Here is an 18,296-nt window from a genome sequence, read left to right as displayed (position 1 = left end):
CTCTCTGTCACTCTGCCTTTCAAATAAATACATCTTTTTAATACTTTATGAATTATTTTTGAGAGCTCCGACCCATTGTTTCTCCAAATGCCCCTAGCGGCCAGTACTATGCTGTGGTCAGAGATAGTCGGTAGGAACATAATCCAGGTCTCCCATGTGGGTGGCCGGAACTCAGTTGAGCGGGTGTCACTTGCTGCTGCCCAGGGCCTGCACTGGCAGGAAGCTGGAGTCAGGAGCCCAGCTGGGAGTCAAAGCCACGCCCTCCAGTGTGTGGGACTGCTAGGCTCAATGCCTGCTCCCTACATTTCTTTCCTATGAAATACCTTTTTCCAGATATCTTAATTGTGCTTTTATCATCTTGAATGATGTCAATTATTAAAATTTAAAAATTTATTTATTTGAAAGAGTTACAGAAAGGGAAGGAGAGACAGGAAGAGAGAGGAAAGAGAGGAGAGAGAGAGAGAGAGAGAGAGAGAGAGAAATACCTTCCATCTGCTGGTTCATACCCCAAATGGCCTCAATGACCAGGGCTGGGCCAGGCTGAAGCCAGGAGCCAGGAGCTTCTTCCAGGTCTCCCACGTGGGTGCAGGGGCCCAAGGACTTGGGCCGTCTTCTGCTGCTTTTCTCAGGCCATTAGAAGGGAGCTGGGTCAGAAGTAAAGCAGCTGCAGGCTGCCACTGTGGCTCAATAGGCTAATCTTCCACCTGCGGCGCCAGTACCCCAGGTTCTAGTCCTGGTTGGGGCACTGGATTCTGTCCCGGTTGCTCCTCTTGCATTATATGGGATGCCTGGTGGCTTTACCAGCTACACCACAATGTGGTCCCCTCAAATTTCATATATTTGCATTTGTCAGGCTTTTCCTTTATCATATTCTCTTGTGCTTCTAAACTGGTCATTTTCCGGTAGATCTGAAAAATTCTATATTCTATTTAGTTAAATTTTGGAATGGTTTTTAGAATGACTCTCTCATTGCTTCAAATTTTTTTTTTTTTTTGGACAGGCAGAGTGGATAGTGAGAGAGAGAGACAGAGAGAAAGGTCTTCCTTTTTGCCGTTGGTTCACCCTCCAATGGCCGCTGCGGCTGGCTCATCGCGCTGATCTGAAGCCAGGAGCCAGGTGCTTCTCCTGGTCTCCCATGCGGGTGCAGGGCCCAAGCACTTGGGCCATCCTCCACTGCCTTCCTGGGCCACAGCAGAGAGCTGGCCTGGAAGAGGGGCAACCGGGACAGAATCCGGCGCCCCGACCGGGACTAGAACCCGGTGTGCCAGTGCCGCAGGCGGAGGATTAGCCTGTTAAGCCACGGCGCCGGCCCTGCTTCAATTTTTTTTAAGTAGTTGGAGCCAGTTCTGATCTCCCATTCTATGCATTTCCATTTTCTCTACTTTTTGCTTATTAAAAATTTTTATTTCTTGTTTATGATTTGGTGATTTTTTTTTGGTATTTTTTTAAGGCTTCAAATTCTTACTGGACAATTATGCTGGGACGGATAGCAATTTACAGTAAGTCTTCGGCGTACGGCTACAGACCATGTTCCTTTGTACTAGGGACAAGAGCATCGCGGTCGCGCTCTCGCGTGTCCGCTGCCTGGGCTTTACTGGCGCCCGAGCCCGGCGGAGGGCGGGACCGTTGCCTGGGAGACGAGGCGGGGCGGGTCTTGTGCTTCTACACGGCGGCCGGAGCCAACCGCCGGCGCTTCCGGGGGCGGGAGGAAGTGAAGGCGCGGCGCCCGACGCGACGGCCAGAAGCCAATCAGAAGGCGGGGCGCCTATTCAAATTACGGCCCCTGCGGGAGTTGGCGCTGGGGGCCGCGGGAGGCGTGGAGACGGCCTGGAGAGAGGGGGTCCCCGAGCGTCGGCGCTGAGGGGAGCCGCGGCGGTGCGCGCGCCTGGGCTTCGCGCGGGGTCCTCGCTCGGTTCCTCGGGACGTCTGGTCGGCGGCTCAGGGGTCCCGGGAGGAGAGGCGGGCGCCGCGCGTCGGCGGGGACCGGGAAGCCGGGCTGGCGGGTGCGCCGAGGGGCGCCGCGGCGGTTGGCGTGGCGTCCGTCCCGGGGCTCAGCCCGCGGTCGCGGCTGTGAGGACGACGGAGACAGCGGCAAGTTGTGTTTGGGACCGTGACTGACTGGCCCTGCGCGGCTGACGGCCCCCGGCCCGCGCGGATCTGTGGCGCTTCGCGACAGGCGCTCGGGTTGCTTTAGTCAGGTCACGCGAGCTGAGGGGGCGTCGGAAGCTTCCGTGGCTTCGTCCTCGCCGTCGGTCGTCTGCAGGAGCTTGAGCCGGGCTGGAGCAGCCTGCGTCGCCGCGGCCTCTGAGGCGAAGTTGGGGGCGGAGCTGTCACTGCCGGTCCCATTTAATTTAATTTAATGCCCTGTAGGGACGTTTGACTTGTATTTACATAAGCCCCTGTCTGCGTTGTTGTCTGCCTGCCTGCTTACCTAGTGTTGCAGTTTTTCTCAACACACGCACAATCTTGAGCACCTGTTTCATTGGCTTTGATACGGACGTGGGGTTGATAGGCCCGGTGACCCCGTTCATTGTAGTTCCCGGTGCTCAGCCTGCATCTACCAGGTGTTTACGGAAGTCCTTTACTCCACGCTCCCGACTGGGGACCTGGGGACATGCGCTTGCTACATCTTTAAGTCATGGGGCGTACCTGGCCTGGTTCAAGGGTCATCTGTGTGTTCTTTCAAGACTAAGGAAATGAGAGTAGAGGTCCTGTCTCTGAAAATTGCAGCTGGCTCTCTCTGAGGGCCTGGTGCATAATGGGGACACAGGAACATAAATTTTTTTTTTTCAATAATGCTTGTAAATTCTTTGAGAGGAGAGATTTGTCTGAGGTTGCTGGGAGTCGTATCTGAGTTGGAAACTAGGATTTATTCTAATGACTGTCTCTGGGAAGTGTCTTACACAGTGGAAATTTCTGTTTTTAAAGCTTGTACAATCTAACTTTTTTTTTTTTTCTTTTTCTGTAGGTCAGCAGGTATTTTTGGGAAGTGGTACACGAGAGATGGTTGGAAATCAAATGGACATCCACAGGAGAGTTTAGGTTCTTCAGCAACGTTCTCTTTAATAACTTGCTGTTAAAATGTCTGCTCTTAATAGAAATAGCAGTGACATCCTTGGTGTCCCTGCTTCCCAAAAGAGCTCTTCGTTGAGCGCCCTCGCCCACGGTGGCAGATTTAAGCTGCCTCTGAAGTCACAACCGTTACAGTGTGGAAATGGTGACCCGTTATTGAGATCTGCAAGTAAAACCAAAGACACAAATAGCTCTTATGTTATTTCTGCCTGTAAAAAAACAGGAGATGCTCCTCTGACCCCCAATCCTGTGGGTAGACTGACACTTCAGAGAAGAGCTACAAGGAGCAAGGAATCATCTTTGCTTGGTAGTGAGCTGGGATACACCGCTGAACAAACGGGAGAGAGACGTCTTACGTTACAACGTCGTGCTAAAGCAGATTCTGTGGAAAAGTGGAAAAGAACTCAGAGTGTGAGACGGGAAGCAGAAAATGACTGTGCTCCTGAAAGCACTAGTACCAGCGTAAAGATGGCAAATAATGATCCGAACGCATTTGTCGTATCTTCTGTTCCTTCAGCCAAAGACCTAAAAGACACTGCAGTGACGGCTGACGAGAAGTGCAAGGAACCATTTTCTGCTCCCAGCGGGGCAAGTGATGGTTCTTCACATAAGCACTTAGGCAGTGGAGCCCCTGCAGGCCCCCGGGGTCAGACTGAAGTTGGTAGGTTAGGGCACCTGGCAGCGAAGCCTGTTCAGAGCAAGTCGGATAGCAAAGTGTCAGGAACAGAAAACCTGTATCATGGGAGTATTGGCAAGGATGTTGCAAAAAATCCAAATCAGTTTGGAAGCTTAGACAGGAAGACACCCACTAAATCTTCAGCAGAACATAACAGGACAGCGAAGTGCAGCACGCCCAAGAGCCCGGCTGCATCGATACTCAAGAACAGGACACAGAGCCTTCACCTTAAACAAAGGCCAAAAAGTTCTCTTCCTGCGAACAGGAGGGACCGAGTGCAAGAAGATACACTGCCTCCCGAAGAAGAGCGTGCGATTCTGAACGCCTCTGTGGAAGCCGACACCTTCAAAGTGGAGAATAGTCAAGTGACAGTGGCAGTACGTGTAAGGCCCTTCAGCAAGAGGTAGGTAGCCCCTCCTGGAGTCTGACTATACTAGAGATGTTTAATTTTAATTTCTCTCTGCCTTTGGAAAGTGTACTCGTGCGCCTTCACATTTGTTGGCAATATCTTTATAGAGAGCTTTTAGTAATAATATGTTGATAACAAAAAAAATTAATTCCTCATTTTTTATATGTAAGTGCTCTAGATACTGCTTTTTAAGTTTGTGCCACTTGAGTCTTTAATGCTGTCTTCTTTCAAATCTGCAATATATGCTGGAATCTTCTATCTTTCCATTAAAAAGAGCTACAACTGGTCACCCATTCCACCAGAGAGAGCTTCTAAAACCCTTTTCAGATTGCTGGTCATCTTCATCTCCATCTGAGTAATCAATAGAGGTTATGAAAGTAGTGATTCATTAGTTTGGATTTTGATGAAAAATATCCCCAGAAGTGACTGTGTGGGGGACAGTCGGAGGTTGGGGGGAGCTTGAGAAAGTCAGCAGAATTGTAGTTTCTAACTTGATGCTGTGCATCTGTGCAAGTTAGGAGAGGAGGTGGTGGCTGCTGCTTCAGGAAAGGGCCTCCAGTTTGGACCTAACGGAGTTAGAGCAATTTATACAGTGCTGGAAGCGTTTTTAGTGAAAACAAGTTGGAGACAGGAGAGAGCAGGGAGTGTTTGATTGGAGAAGGTCCTGAAGGCTAACTGCAAAGCCTCAAGAACTGTGCAAGAAGGAGCAGCTGGTAGCGAAAAGCCCGAGGTGAATGTGTAAACGGGGAGAACTTTGTAAAGGATCAGGTGCCTGGTGCAGGCTCCTCAGCCAAGCCCAGAAGGCCGCTGGTGTGGAGTGGCACCTGGCAGACTGATGCGATGGGTGGTTGACAGATAAGGTCTGATTTAGAGCAGAATCCTAGGGGGTTTGGGGGCAGTGAGGGAGGGGGCAGATGGATATCTGGGCAAGAAGTGATAATGGTTTTCTGCAGATCTAGAGCAAGTGAAAGATTTCTATGCTGCTCTGAGCTCGAAGAGGATGGACATGAAGATTCTTGATTTTTTTTTTTTAACATTTGAAGATTCATAATTTTAAGGGAGAAATATTAGAGGAAGGAGGACCTTTGGATTGACAGTGACGACAATCAGGAGCCAGAGGAAACTTAGGATTCAAATATCTATTACACTGAGTTTGTTGCAGTTGTATTTTGGGTCAGCTTTGTATAGATTTGTACCCTAAAACTTTTTTATAATAACGATGTTTCCAAATATGAGTAGTCTGTAGTAGGTGAGGTGGGGAAAGGTATATTTCAAGAGGAAAAAATCTTGTATAAGTAGGTCAGGTTTTCCGATGAAGAATTCTGGAATTCCGTTTTCGTCTTTGAATGGTGATGCTGGAGCCCACTAGAATTATGTTTGCTCATCTGCATTTTCTTCATAAAGCTAAAGAATTGTCTTGCCTTGAGGAAGTGTTGTACTTAGATTTTATGTGAATAGTACCCATAGTAATGACAGTAACTTGATTTTTTTCCTTTGTGCTTCTTTTTAGAGAAAAGATTGAAAAAGCATCCCAGGTGGTCTTCATGAATGGGGATGAAATAGTCGTGGAATATCCCGACATGAAGCAAACTTACACATTTACTTATGCTGTGTCATTCTGGTCTTTTGATGAATGCCATCCTTGCTATGCTAGCCAGACAGCTGTCTATGAGACACTAGCAGCACCGCTCCTGGAAAGAGCCTTTGAAGGCTATAATACCTGTCTCTTTGCCTATGGGCAGACTGGCTCTGGAAAGTCATATACGTAAGTTGTATTACACATACAGTTGTCCAGGAGTGCTTACATCTTTTGTGAGAAGCGGCATGGTTAATAGAAAAAGAATGTGGTCTGCAAACCACATAGATCTGGGCTCAGGTCTCATCCATTTCATAGATGAGTTCTGTAAATTTGGGCAAATTTTCCATCCTCTGGGCTTTCGTTTACACGAGATAGAGTTGACCTTGAAAGTACCGTCGGCTCCATTTTACTGTACCTTGTGTCGCTCTGTGAGCTGAAGCCCAGAGAGGCTAGCTTGTGGCACTGTTATGAGAGTCAGAAGAAAGAGATAAATGGAAGGTATGGTCTAGTTCCTGTCCTAGAAAGAGGTGCTCAGAATTGTAATAGCAGCTAACATTTGTTGAGTTCTTACTGTATTCCAGGCACTGTGCTAAGGGCTTTGCTTACACTGTCTCACGAGAATCCTCTGGATTAGATACTTCTATTATTGCCTTTTACAGAATAGGAAGTGGAGGTTTGGTGGTGCTGAGTATCTTATCCAAGGTCACAGAACTAGTAAGTGATGGAATCAAGACCTAGACTTGAGCAAGGCTGGCTGTAGAGCCCAGACTCATATATATTACCTGTGAGACCTGATTAGTTTATTTTCTGCTCCCTCCCCAACTCATTCTCCACAGGTCATTTTTTCATGCATCTTTTAAAAAGATTTATTTATTTATTTGAAAGGCAGAGTTACAGAGGCAGAGAGAGAGAGAGAGAGATCTTCCATCCTCTGGTTCACTCCCTAAATGGCTGCAATGACTGGGGAGCTGAGCCGATCCCAAGCCAGGAGCCAGGAGCTTCTTTTGAGTCTTTCATTTGGGTGCCAGATCCCCTGCACTTGGGCCATCTTCCAGTGCTTTCCCAGGCCATAGCAGAGAGCTAGATCAGAAGTAGAGCAGCTGAGACTCGAACTGGCCCCTGTATGGGATGCCAGCACTGCAGGCAGCAGCTTTACCCTCTATTCCACAGTGCTGGCCCCCACAGGTAATTTTTTAAAACCCTGATCTGGGTGGGTGTTGTGGTGCAGCAGGTTAAGCCTCTGCTTACAACAGTGGCATCCACGTTGGGATACTGGTTTGAGTCCCAGCTGCTCTGCTTCCAACCCAGCTTCCTGCTAATGTACCTGGGAAGGCAGCAGAAGAGGGCCGCAGTATCTGGGCCCAGAATACCCCTGTGGGAGACCCAGGTGGAGTTCCTGGCTCTTGGCTTTGGCCTGTCCCAGCTCTAGCTGTTATGGATGAAAGATCTCGCTGTCACTCTGCCTTTCAAATACATAAATACACACACATTTATAAAAATCTTTAAAAAGCCTAAACTAATGAGTATTACTTCTCCCTTGTTCATAATGTATTTTTCAGGATGATGGGATTTAGTGAAGAACCAGGAATAATTCCAAGATTTTGTGAAGATCTTTTTGCTCAAGTAGCCAAAAAACAAACCCAAGAGGTATGTTCAAGTTCAAATCAAAGTCATGACTACTAAGGAAATACTTAAGCTAGGATACAAAAATATCGTTCTGATTTCTAGATCATCCCTTTGGAACAGTGATACGAAGAGTGAAGGTAGGGATTCTGAATTCAGAATTCAGAATCTTTTTTTTCCTGGGAACAGAGAGTGATAGAGGGGCCGTTTATTCTGTCTTTACATTTTTTGCTGTATTCCTTTTGTGTATGTGTAGTAGCTCTTGGTGTGGTAACTGTGCCGTGGCCTGTGTCTCTGCGGTCAGGCAGATGTGCAGACTTACCAAGGACAGGACAGCAGGCAGTCTTTTGAACAAGGTGAGCAGAGAGGGTAGTGAAGCTGAGTCTGAGCTCAGATTCAGCTTTTTTTTTTTTTGTTTTTTTAAGATTTATTTATTCATTTGAGAGGCAGAGGCAGAGAGAGAGAGAGAGAGAGGTCTTCCATCCGCTGGCCTACTCCCCAGATGGCCGCAATGGCTGGAGCTGTGCTGATCTGAAGCCAGGAGCCAGGAGCTTCCTACAGATCTCCCACATGGGTGCAGGGGCCCAAGGATTTCTGCCATCTTTCACTGCTCTCCCAGGCCGCAGCAAAGAGCTGGATTGGAAATGGAGCAGCAGGGACTTGAACCAGCACCCACATAGGGTTTTGGCACTGCTGGTGGTGGCTTTACCTGCTGTGCCACAGCAGTGGCCCCGAGATTCAAAAAAAGCTTTGCTTTTTCCTTTGTACCACACCTGAGCAGTCCGTGCTGGCTTCCCTTTTCATATGTACGTTCTGATATTTACTACATTTACAGAGTATCTGCTGTGGCCACTCTGTTAGACCAGGTTTTCCTCAAATTTGCTTGATTATAAGGATCCCCAGGGATGAGAAAGGGGCAGCCAGTGTGTGTGAGATTCCTAAAAATCTCTCCTAGAGATCCTTAATCAGTTGGTCTGGGGTGCAATCTGGTATTTATAATGTTCCCTAGTAATTGTTATGATAAGGGAAGTTGGGAAAAAACTGTGCTAGATTTGGAACTTTGCAGTTAAAAGACTGAGTCCCTGTAGCCAAGCGAGTATAATTGGAGAAATGGGCCAGTGAACAACCCAGTTCTATCAATTAGATAAATGAAATAGTGTGATGGAACATTGTCTCTGTTCATTTTCTGTTGCTATAACAATACCACAGACTAGGTAATTTATAAGAGAAGAGATTTACTTCTCATAGTTCTGAAGTCAATATCAAGGTGCTGGAACATGGTGAGGAGCTTTTTGCTGGTGGAGAGCATCACATGATAAGAGGGCAGGCATGCACAAGGCCAGGTTTCTCTTCCTTGTCGTGTGAAGCCACTACAGAGGCCCTGCCTACCTACTCACCTCCCAAAGCCCCCACCTCCAAATGCCATCAACATGAATTTAGGGATTAAGTTCCTAGCATGAAGTTTTTGGAAGACATATTCAGACTGTAGTGAACGTGTGAGAACATGTAAGATTGGAAGGAGATAGGTTTTCTGAGAGAAGGGAGCAACTGAGCTTGCTTTTTGTTTTCATTAAAGAGAACTAGTTGTCTCACTTTTTTTTTTTTTTTTAAAGATCTATTTATTTATTTGAAAGTAGAGTTACAGAGAGGCTGAGGCAGAGAGAGAGAGAGGTCTTCCATCTGATGGTTCACTCCCCAAATGGCTGGACCTGAGCCAATCTGAAGCCAGGAGCAGGGACTTGGGCCATCTGCTGCTGCTTTCTCAGGCCATAGCAGAGAGCTGGATCAGAAGTGGAACAGCTAGAATTCAAACCAGCGCCCTTATAGGATGCTGGCACTGCAGGTGGCGGCTTTACCTGCTGTGTCACAGCACCAGCCCCCTGAGCTTGCTTTTGAAGGGTGCAGCAGTTACTACCTTGGGAAAGAAGAAGAAGCACATTCCAGGCAGATGGAGTAGACATGCAAAAATCTGAAAACAAGGAAGTACAGAGCCTTTGGGAATCTATAAATTGTTTACTTTGTTTTGAGCATGAATTTGAGGGCAGAGGGTGACAAGAGATGAAATCGGAGAGGCAGACAGAACTTGGCTCATGAAAGACTTTATAAAGCATACTTTTTTGAATCTAGGAGGTGATGGAAAGATTTTTAAAAATTGAGAGAAAACAGAGAGCTCATGCCATCTGTTCACTGCCCAAATGCAGGGCTGGAGCCAGGAGCTGTTTACTCAATCCAAGAATCTCATGTGGGGGGCAGAGATCCATAGGAAGCCATCACCTGCTTCCTTCCAGGGGTACACATTGGGAGAAAGCTGGAATCGGGAGCTAGGTGCAGGAATCAGATCTAGTCACTTTGATCGGAGATGCAGACATCTTAACTACTAGGCCAAATGCTTACCCTGGTGGAAAGATTTTAAGTAGGAAAATAACAGTCATATTTGCTCTTTAAAAACACACACACACATACACACGCACCCCACTGGCTGCCATGTGGAAAACAGATTAAAGGGAAGTGGGACTGGATGCAGAGAGACCAATTGTGGGTTTTGAGCTATATAAGACATGACAAGGAGTCACAGTGGTGACAGTGGGGGTGGAGATCTTAGTAGGTAGAACTGTTGAGACTTGAGTATTGGAAATGGAGGATGAAGGAGAAGGGGACTAGTTTCTGCTTAGAGAGCTAGACTAGCTTTTGATGGGAACCTGAGAAGAAACACAGAATTGAGTGTATGCAGAATTGCTTCTCCCTGTGGATACAGTGCCCTCCTGTTACTTGAACCTTTCGTATGCAATGCTTCTGTGGAAAATAAGAGAGGGAGGAGAATCAGTAGAAACACGGTAATCTGGAGAATTTCAGATCAAATGTGATTCAAGTCCATGTTTAGTGGGAATATGTGAGTGAGAAAACTGGGCTTAAGGGGCTGAATCCTCTACTGGCTGTTTGAGAAGGAAGTGGAAGCTAGGGGAAGAGAGAATGAGCTCATACCCTCTGAGAGAGAACGTCAAATAGAGACAGAGGACTGTGGAAGATTTCACGTAACGGACTCAGTTTTTTTGTGGAATGGCTTCATCACTGAGGGAGGTGTTAAACGGAGCAGTTGACTTTGAAGGCAGGTTATTTCAGTTTGAATTCAAGCTCCATATCTTCACTGGCAGTGCGACCTTGAACAGTTTACTCAACTTCCCTCTGAGTCAACATAGAGAAGAAAACAGAGATGATGAAGTTAACAGAACATCTATCTGGCTGTCTCACCCTCTGTTTACCTTATTCACGTTCTGTTACCCTCTGCCATCCTCAGTAACTCCAGAGTTGGTATAACTAGTCTCTTAGTTGGGCTCACTATGTGCCAGATAGGACTTAAAACATCAAAACATAGATGAGTTCATACAGTCCTCAAACAAACCTATGAGAAAGGCACCGTCACCCTCAACATGAGCTAGAAATGCAGGAACCTCAATGGAGAAGGAAGTTCCTCTGCGTCGTGGCCCTGGTCACCTGTCCCAACTGGCTTCCTACTACAGTTTTCCAAGTCCTCCCGGAACACTGAGTACAGGATACCCTATCTTATGTAGAAAAGAGGTGTGATGAATTCTGAGCGCCCCCCATGCCTGTATATCATAGGGTTTGTAAGTGACCTCACAGTCAGTTACGCGATGTTCCCATGTACCTGTTCTCTTTGGAAGTGCTTTGTTCTCCCTCAACACCAACTGTAATCTGCTCGTGCTGTGTCACCTCTCATTAGGCTGTGAGTTCTTCCACTGTCATTTCAGATCCTCCCACAGTTCCTAGAAGAGTGCTTTGCACCTAGTGGGGCAGAGTAAGTACTTGAATTGAGCCTAAATCTCTCTGAAACTCCTTTGAAACTTCATTCATTAGTATTGGGTGCTTGCTGACTCACTACTGCACCAGTTGAAGACATGTATTTCTCTAAGGAAACTCCCTCTTTTGTCCTCTCTGCCCTATCTTTTTGAGTCTCTAGGAGAAGGAGCTCAGTGCTACTTGGTCTGCTGATCGCTTTCTCCCCATGAGGAAGGATTATTGATTTAAGGTCCAATCTCCTGTCAACATCCAGTTTCCTGTCCTGAGCACATGTTGTGCTCAGAGGGAGCGGTCCTACCTGAAGAATGCTCCGCCCATGTCTCCTGTCTTACACTCTGTTTTCTTTTCCTGCAACCTCTCTGGCCACCCTAATTTCTTCCTTTTCTGGTTTGTCATTTATTCATAGTTGTTACTTCATTTTGATTCTGTTACTTTGTCTCATTGGAATGTATGTTGTTTTTTTCTGAGATGGTAGCCTCATGGGCTAGAACCTGGGCTTGACATTCTTCACATCTTACTGTAATTAAAACCTAAAACCATGCGCACAGTACGTAGGTACTTAAGAAATGTGTATTGGGTTGGGCTGAATCTTTTTTTTTTAAAGATTTTATTTACTTATTTGAGAGGTAGAGTTACAGACAGTGAGAGAGAGAGAGAGAGACAGACAGACAGACAGATACAAAGGTCTTGCATCTGCTAGTTCATTCCCCAAATGACCACAACGGCTGGAGCTGTGCTGATCCGAAGCCAGGAGTCAGGAGCTTCTTCCAGGTCTCCTACTTGGGTGCAGGGACCGAAGTACTTAGGCCATCTTATGCTGCTTTCCCAGCTGCATTAACAGGGAGCTGGATTGGAAGTGGAGCAGCTGGGATTCAAACTGGTGCTCAAAGGGACGCTGGCAGTGCAGGTGGCAGCTTTACCTACTGTGTCGCAGTGCTGGCCCCTGTGACAAGCTTTTCTCACTTAGTATGGTGTTTTGGAGGTTCATCCATGTTGTAGCATATGTTAGGACTTAACTCCTTTTTATGGTTGAATGATATTCCATTGTATGAGTATACCAGTTTTGTTCATTCATTCATCATTTGGTGAACATTTAGGTGGTTTCCACCTCTTGGCTGTTGTGAATAATGCTGCAGTGAACATTGGTGAACAAATTTTTCTTTCTTTTTTTTTTTTTTAAGATTTATTTATTTACTTGAAAGTCAGAGTTATACAGAGAGAGAAGGTGAGGCGGAGACAGAGAGAGAGAGAAAGAGAGAAAGTCCTCCATCCGCTGGTTCACTCCCCAGTTGGCCGCAACGGCCAGAGCTGTGCCGATCCGAAGCCAGGAGCCAGGACTTTCCTCTGGGTCTCCCATGTGGGTGCAAGGGCTGAAGGACATGGACCATCTTCCACTGCCCTCCAAGACCATAGCAGAGAGCTGGATTAGAAGTGGAGCAGCTGGGACTTGAGGCGCCCACATGGGATGCTGGCACTGAAGGCTTTACCTGCTACGCCACAGTGCTGGCCCCAGTGAACAAATTTTTCTTTGCAAACCTATTCTCAAGTCTTTCAGATGTTTAGGAGTTCATTTGTTGGGTCATGTGGGAATTCTATGTCCAACCTTTTGAGGACCCGCACCGTTTTACGTTTCCACCAGCAGTGGTAGAGCCTTGCAGTTTCTCCACTTCTTCATCAGTGCTTGGTGTTTTGTGTTTTGTTGTTATGTTCATTATAGCCATCATAGTGGCTATGTAAAGTAGTTTCTCATTGTAGTTTTGATTTGCATTTTGCTAGTGACAAATGATACCGAGCGTCTTCTCATGTGTTTTTGGCTATTTGTTTATCTGCTTTGGAGAAATGTCTTTTCGAGACCTTTGTGCCGGCGTTGTGGCGTGGTGGGTTAAACTGCCTCCTGCGATGCTGGCATCCCATATGAGCACTGATTGCAGTCCCAGCTGTTCCACTTTTGGTCCGGCTTTCTGCTGATGCATCTGGGAAAGCAGTGGGAGATGGCCCAAGTGCTTGGGTCCCTGCCACTCATGTGGGAGACTTGGATTGAGTTCCAGAGTCCTGGCTTTGGCCTGGCCTAGCCCCGGCTGTTGCAGCCATTGGGTAGTGAACCAATGGAGGCAATCTCTCTCTCTAATTCTGCCTTTCAAATAAATAAATACACTTTAAAAAAAAAAGGCCTTTGCCCATTTCTATATTAGATTTGTTGTCTTTTTGTTGTTGACTTAAAAGAGTTCTTCATGTATTGTGTGTACTAGTCTCATATCAGATATATGATTTGCAAAACATGCAGAGAATTTTAAAATAAATTCAATGCTGTCTTTTTATTCCTATTAGGTCAGCTATCACCTTGAAATGAGCTTCTTTGAAGTATATAATGAAAAAATTCATGACCTTTTGGTTTGTAAAGGTGAAAATGGGCAGAGAAAGCAGCCGGTAAGATTAAAGCATTTTTTAATTTGTTTTAATTTCTGCTTCTTTAAATGCAAATAACTACATGAGGTCTACAGCTGATATGACTTAAATTTTTCCTAAAATATTGTTATATGATAGCAAATTCTTGGAATCCAGAGTCTTAACTACATTGTTATTTAGAAAATAGACTGAACAGTATCACTAATGGAAATTCAATTAGTTATTAAAATTTTTTAAAACTATCTTATTTTATTTTTTTGACAGGCAGTGTTAGACAGTGAGGGAGAGAGACAGAGGGAAAGATCTTCCTTCTGCTGGTTCACCCCCTAAATGGCCGCTGTGGCCAGTGCGCTGTGCTGATCCGAAGCCAGGAGCCAGGTGCTTCCTCCTGGTCTCCCATGCGGGTGCAGGGCCCAAGCACTTGAGCCATCCTCCACTGCCTTCCTGGGCCACAGCAGAGAGCTGGACTGGAAGAAGAGCAACCGGGACAGAACCAGCATCCCAACTGGTTCTAGAACCCGGGGTGCCAGTGCCACAGGTGGAGGATTAGCCTATTGAGCTGCGGCGCCGCAGTTATTAAAATTTAACCTATATTTGTTTTAATGACGTATTGTGTAAAAGTTAAACATGAAATATTTGTTCCAAGATTTAATTGGATCATGTAAGTCAAAGACCAATTTAGTAGTCTGTAAAACTATAGGCAGTAAGTTTGTAAAGCTGTATTTTTATTATAGAGCATTTATTTTAGTGGATTATTTAGCAGATTGATATTTTGTAGATGGTTTGTGCAGTACAAAGTTTCACAAATAAGTAAACTTTTAAACTTCTATTTGAAATTAAAATTTTTAATTTTACAAAGGACCTTGGAGCACAAGAAATAAAAATCTAAAGAAGTCATTTGCCTTTAGACAGAAGTTGACATTTTCTTCTATGGCCTCTATAGATGTACTTCAGAGTTCATGGAAAATACATATTACGCAAAAAGTGTACATGGATTTCAAGGGTGTTTTTGTTTTTGATTTTGTACCACAATAAGCTTATTTTTCATTTACATTTTTCCATGACAGTTTTGAAGTACTTTCATGTATGTTTTAAAATTTATGGTCACAGAATTTCAAATGTAAATGTAAATGAAAAAAAATAAATGTCTGAAATTTAATGATTATGTTTTAGAGAAATACTTAAAAGCATATAAATAATAGCTAATGCAGGATTTAACTTAAGAATAAAAAACCAGTAAGATATTTGCTGTTAGAGAATACTGTGTGTTGTACTACTATAAACAGTTTTGGGTGTTGAAGCAGTTTCTTAATGCTTTACATACTTGTTATTGTGAGAACTTTTGTATTTATTTTTGGATTAAGATAAATTTCTTTACCTTCAACTCAAAATATAGAAAAAATGATCATTTAGAGTTTTATATGGAATATTTGCCATGTTCTTAGTGATGCTAATGTTTGTTTCTCCCAGCTGAGAGTAAGGGAGCATCCTGTTTCTGGACCATATGTTGAAGCACTGTCGATGTAAGTGTTTGGCTCAGCAAGAGCAAGGAGGAGAAAACAGCTGAATAGAGAGAATGCTGCTCTCCCACAGCCCTCACTGTGTTCTCATTTGCCTCCCTGACTTTGAAACCATGTTAGTGTTATCCAGTTAAATTTTCCTTCTCTTTCCACGTGCAGTGTTGGTTCCTTGCATTTTTATTTGCTTCTGTATTTTACAGCACCAATAAAATACCTGGCATAGAGTGTTAATTACATTGAATGTGAAATTAAATTTTAGGGGCCAGAACTGTGGTGTAATGGGTAAAGCTGTCGCCTGCAGTGGCAGCATCCCTTATGGGCACTGGTTGGGGTCCCAGCTGCCTCACTTCCAATCCAGCTCTCTGCCATGGCCTGGGAAAGCAGTGGAAGATGGCCCAAGTGCTTGGGCCCCTGCACCCATGTGGGAGACCTAGAAGAAGCTCCTGGCTTCAGATCGGCTCAGGTCCGGCCATGCAGCCATTTGGGGAGTGAACCAGCAGGTAGAAGTTTCTCTCTCTCTATCTCTCTCTCTCTTTCTGCCTCTGCTTCTCTGTAACACTGCCTTTCAAATAAATAAATGAATCTTTAAAAAAAAAGAAATTAGGCCAGCGCCGTGGCTTAACAGGCTGATCCTCCGCCTCGCGGCGCCGGAACACTGGGTTCTGGTCCTGGTCGGGGCGCCGGATTCTGTCCCGGTTGCCCCTCTTCCAGGCCAGCTCTCTGCTATGGCCTGGGAAGGCAGTGGAGGATGGCCCAAGTCCCTGGGCCCTGCACCCCATGGGAGACCAGGAGAAGCACCTGGCTCCTGGCTTCGGATCAGCGTGATGCGCCGGCCACAGCGGCCATTGGAGGGTGAACCAGTGGCAAAAAGGAAGACCTTTCTCTCTGTCTCTCTCTCTCACTATCCACTCTGCCTGTCAAAAAATAAAAAAAAAAAAAAAAAAAAAAAAAAAATTTAAAAAAAGAAATTAAATTTGATTTTTCTTGCTGTTAACCTTTTGCTTTTCCCTTTAAGTTAAAATCTCCCTCTCAACCTGCTTTTTATTCCTCTTTAAGCTGTAGAAGGAAGAAGGTGCTGTGATGAGTTAAGAGTGTGATACATGCCAAGAGTCTTTTACTTTCTCTTTCAACACTCCGCATGTTTTTCTTTTCTTCTTTTTTTAACACTGTACAATTTCTTTTTTCTTTTTTTCCTTTTTAGATTTATTTTTATTTATTTGAAAAACAGAGTTATAGAGAGAGGTAGAGACAAAGAGAGAGAGGTCTTCCATCCGCTGGATCACTCCCCAGATGGCTGCAACAGCTGGAGTTGTGCCGATCTGAAGCCAGGAGCCAGGAGCTTCTTCTGGGTCTCCCACGTGGGTGTAGGGGCCCAAGCACTTGGACCATCTTCTACTGCTATCCCAGGCCATAGCAGAGAGCTGGATCGGAAGAGGAGCAGCCGGGACTAGAACTGGCGCCCATATGGGATGCCGGCACTTCAGGCCAGGGCTTTAACCCGCTGTTCCACAGCACCAGTCCCTCCACATGTTTTTCTTAAGGAAAAGTGATTGATATGAATTCAGCCCTGTTTAGTTATCAACCTGGGATTCTGTATCCACAGATACATAAACCTATGTATATATCTGTGGAACATCTTCAGAAATTCATGGAAATGTGTATTATAAAAAAATTATACATGGATTTAAAAAAAAATTTTGTACCAAACTAATTTTCTGACTTCATTTTTTGCAGACATTTTGAAGTATGCTTGTGTTAAAGTATGTCTTTAGGTTTCATGATTTAGACTTCAGTATAATGTTAGATACTAAGGAACTTTATTGTGTTAAGAAAAATCATTCTTTTTGGTAAAATTAAGCATTATTTTATTTCCTGCCCTTTAAAAGCAGGGAAGATCCAAGAATCTGGGAAAATCAGTATAATATCTGTGACTTGGTCCATTGTGATCTCAGAGAATAATTATATAACTGAAAGATTATTTCATGAGAACATGATTTAATCATCAGTAAAATTGATTTTGTCTGTTTGCTTCTTCAAATAGGAATGTTGTCAGATCTTACTCTGATATCCAGGTAAGGTTGCTTGTATTTTATCTTCGTTTCACTACATAGAGCATTATCATAAACATTCATAAGACTACCTGGCTTTATTGCTACTTGCATAAATAAAAGGTTAATATTTTACTACAAACTGATTTTATTTAACTTTTAATTGAAAGAATTGCTCTTCATTAAGTTAAAAAAAAACCACAGAATTGCTGTTGTGAGTTAAAAATAAATATTGACCATCCTGTTAGCTTAGAGTTGTAGAAATGACCTTTCAAAGATATTGTTTCCTGGTGCAGATGTCTGTGACTGAGGAAGGCAATGGGAATGCAGATTAGTAAAAGATAAACACTAGTTTCAACTTACAAAGCAATCATGGATGTGCAATCATGGATGTGCTTTCTTAACTTTGTTTTTCCGATAAACTACAGACTGCCCATCTGACTTCCCTTCCTCTTTCTTATTAGAGTTGGCTAGAATTGGGAAACAAACAAAGAGCAACTGCTGCTACGGGTATGAATGATAAAAGCTCTCGATCTCATTCAGTTTTTACCCTGGTGATGACCCAGACCAAGGTATTTTTTTGTTCTTGATTGTTTTCATAGGTCAGCTGGTTAAAGCCTTTCAGTCATAATGCTCCCATTGTCTTCTTTAAATCAAAAAGTAGGTACAGTTGCATAAATATATAAACCTAATTGGGTTTTAGGAAATATACATAATAATTGAATGGCTTTTAGTATATATGGCAGTATGTTATTTAGCACTGCTTTTTAAATCAACAATTTGACTTAAAATGAGTATTTTTTCATCATATCATTGATCACATTCAATGTATGTTAATATGTTTGGAAAACCTTGAAAGTAAGAGATTGAGCCATAGTTTCCTCTACTCAAATACATTCTTCTAAGCATTTTGGTTTATGGTCTTCGGGTTGTTCAGTCACACACAAATTCACCAAAACTGTAACAGTTTTATGCTACTAAAATTCTTTGCAAAGATAATTTTAATCACTATATAATAGTCTATTAGCTACAACACTTCCTCAGATTCTTCTCTATTATTGGGCATTTATATTTTTAAAGACATTTGCTATTATAATGCTGGCATAAGCAAGATCTTTGTGTACTATTCTTTTTCTCTTTTCATAGT

At 44.2% G+C, this 18,296-nt stretch overlaps 1 protein-coding gene across 3 annotated transcripts in view; it reads left to right on the top strand.

The window, feature by feature from the left end:
* The first annotated feature begins 1,790 nt into the window (after window positions 1-1,790).
* The window catches only part of KIF14 (kinesin family member 14), a 69,148-nt gene continuing 52,642 nt past the window's right edge, over window positions 1,791-18,296 (top strand). The window contains exons 1-8 of one of the 3 annotated variants that reach the window (XM_062211562.1): window positions 1,791-1,875; window positions 2,969-4,151; window positions 5,668-5,922; window positions 7,296-7,383; window positions 13,504-13,602; window positions 15,052-15,104; window positions 17,143-17,173; window positions 17,614-17,721. In XM_062211562.1, coding sequence (XP_062067546.1) covers window positions 3,082-4,151; window positions 5,668-5,922; window positions 7,296-7,383; window positions 13,504-13,602; window positions 15,052-15,104; window positions 17,143-17,173; window positions 17,614-17,721 — 1,704 coding nt within the window. In that variant the 5' untranslated portion in view covers window positions 1,791-1,875; window positions 2,969-3,081. Of the gene's footprint in view, window positions 1,876-2,295; window positions 4,152-5,667; window positions 5,923-7,295; window positions 7,384-13,503; window positions 13,603-15,051; window positions 15,105-17,142; window positions 17,174-17,613; window positions 17,722-18,296 lie in introns of those variants that run through there. The other 2 variants (XM_062211563.1, XM_062211561.1) reach the window with 2 other exon arrangements.

Source organism: Lepus europaeus, chromosome 14 (genome assembly GCF_033115175.1).
Source record: "Lepus europaeus isolate LE1 chromosome 14, mLepTim1.pri, whole genome shotgun sequence".
NCBI classification, from domain to species: domain Eukaryota; kingdom Metazoa; phylum Chordata; class Mammalia; order Lagomorpha; family Leporidae; genus Lepus; species Lepus europaeus.
This window is presented reverse-complemented; position numbering and strand designations above follow the sequence as displayed.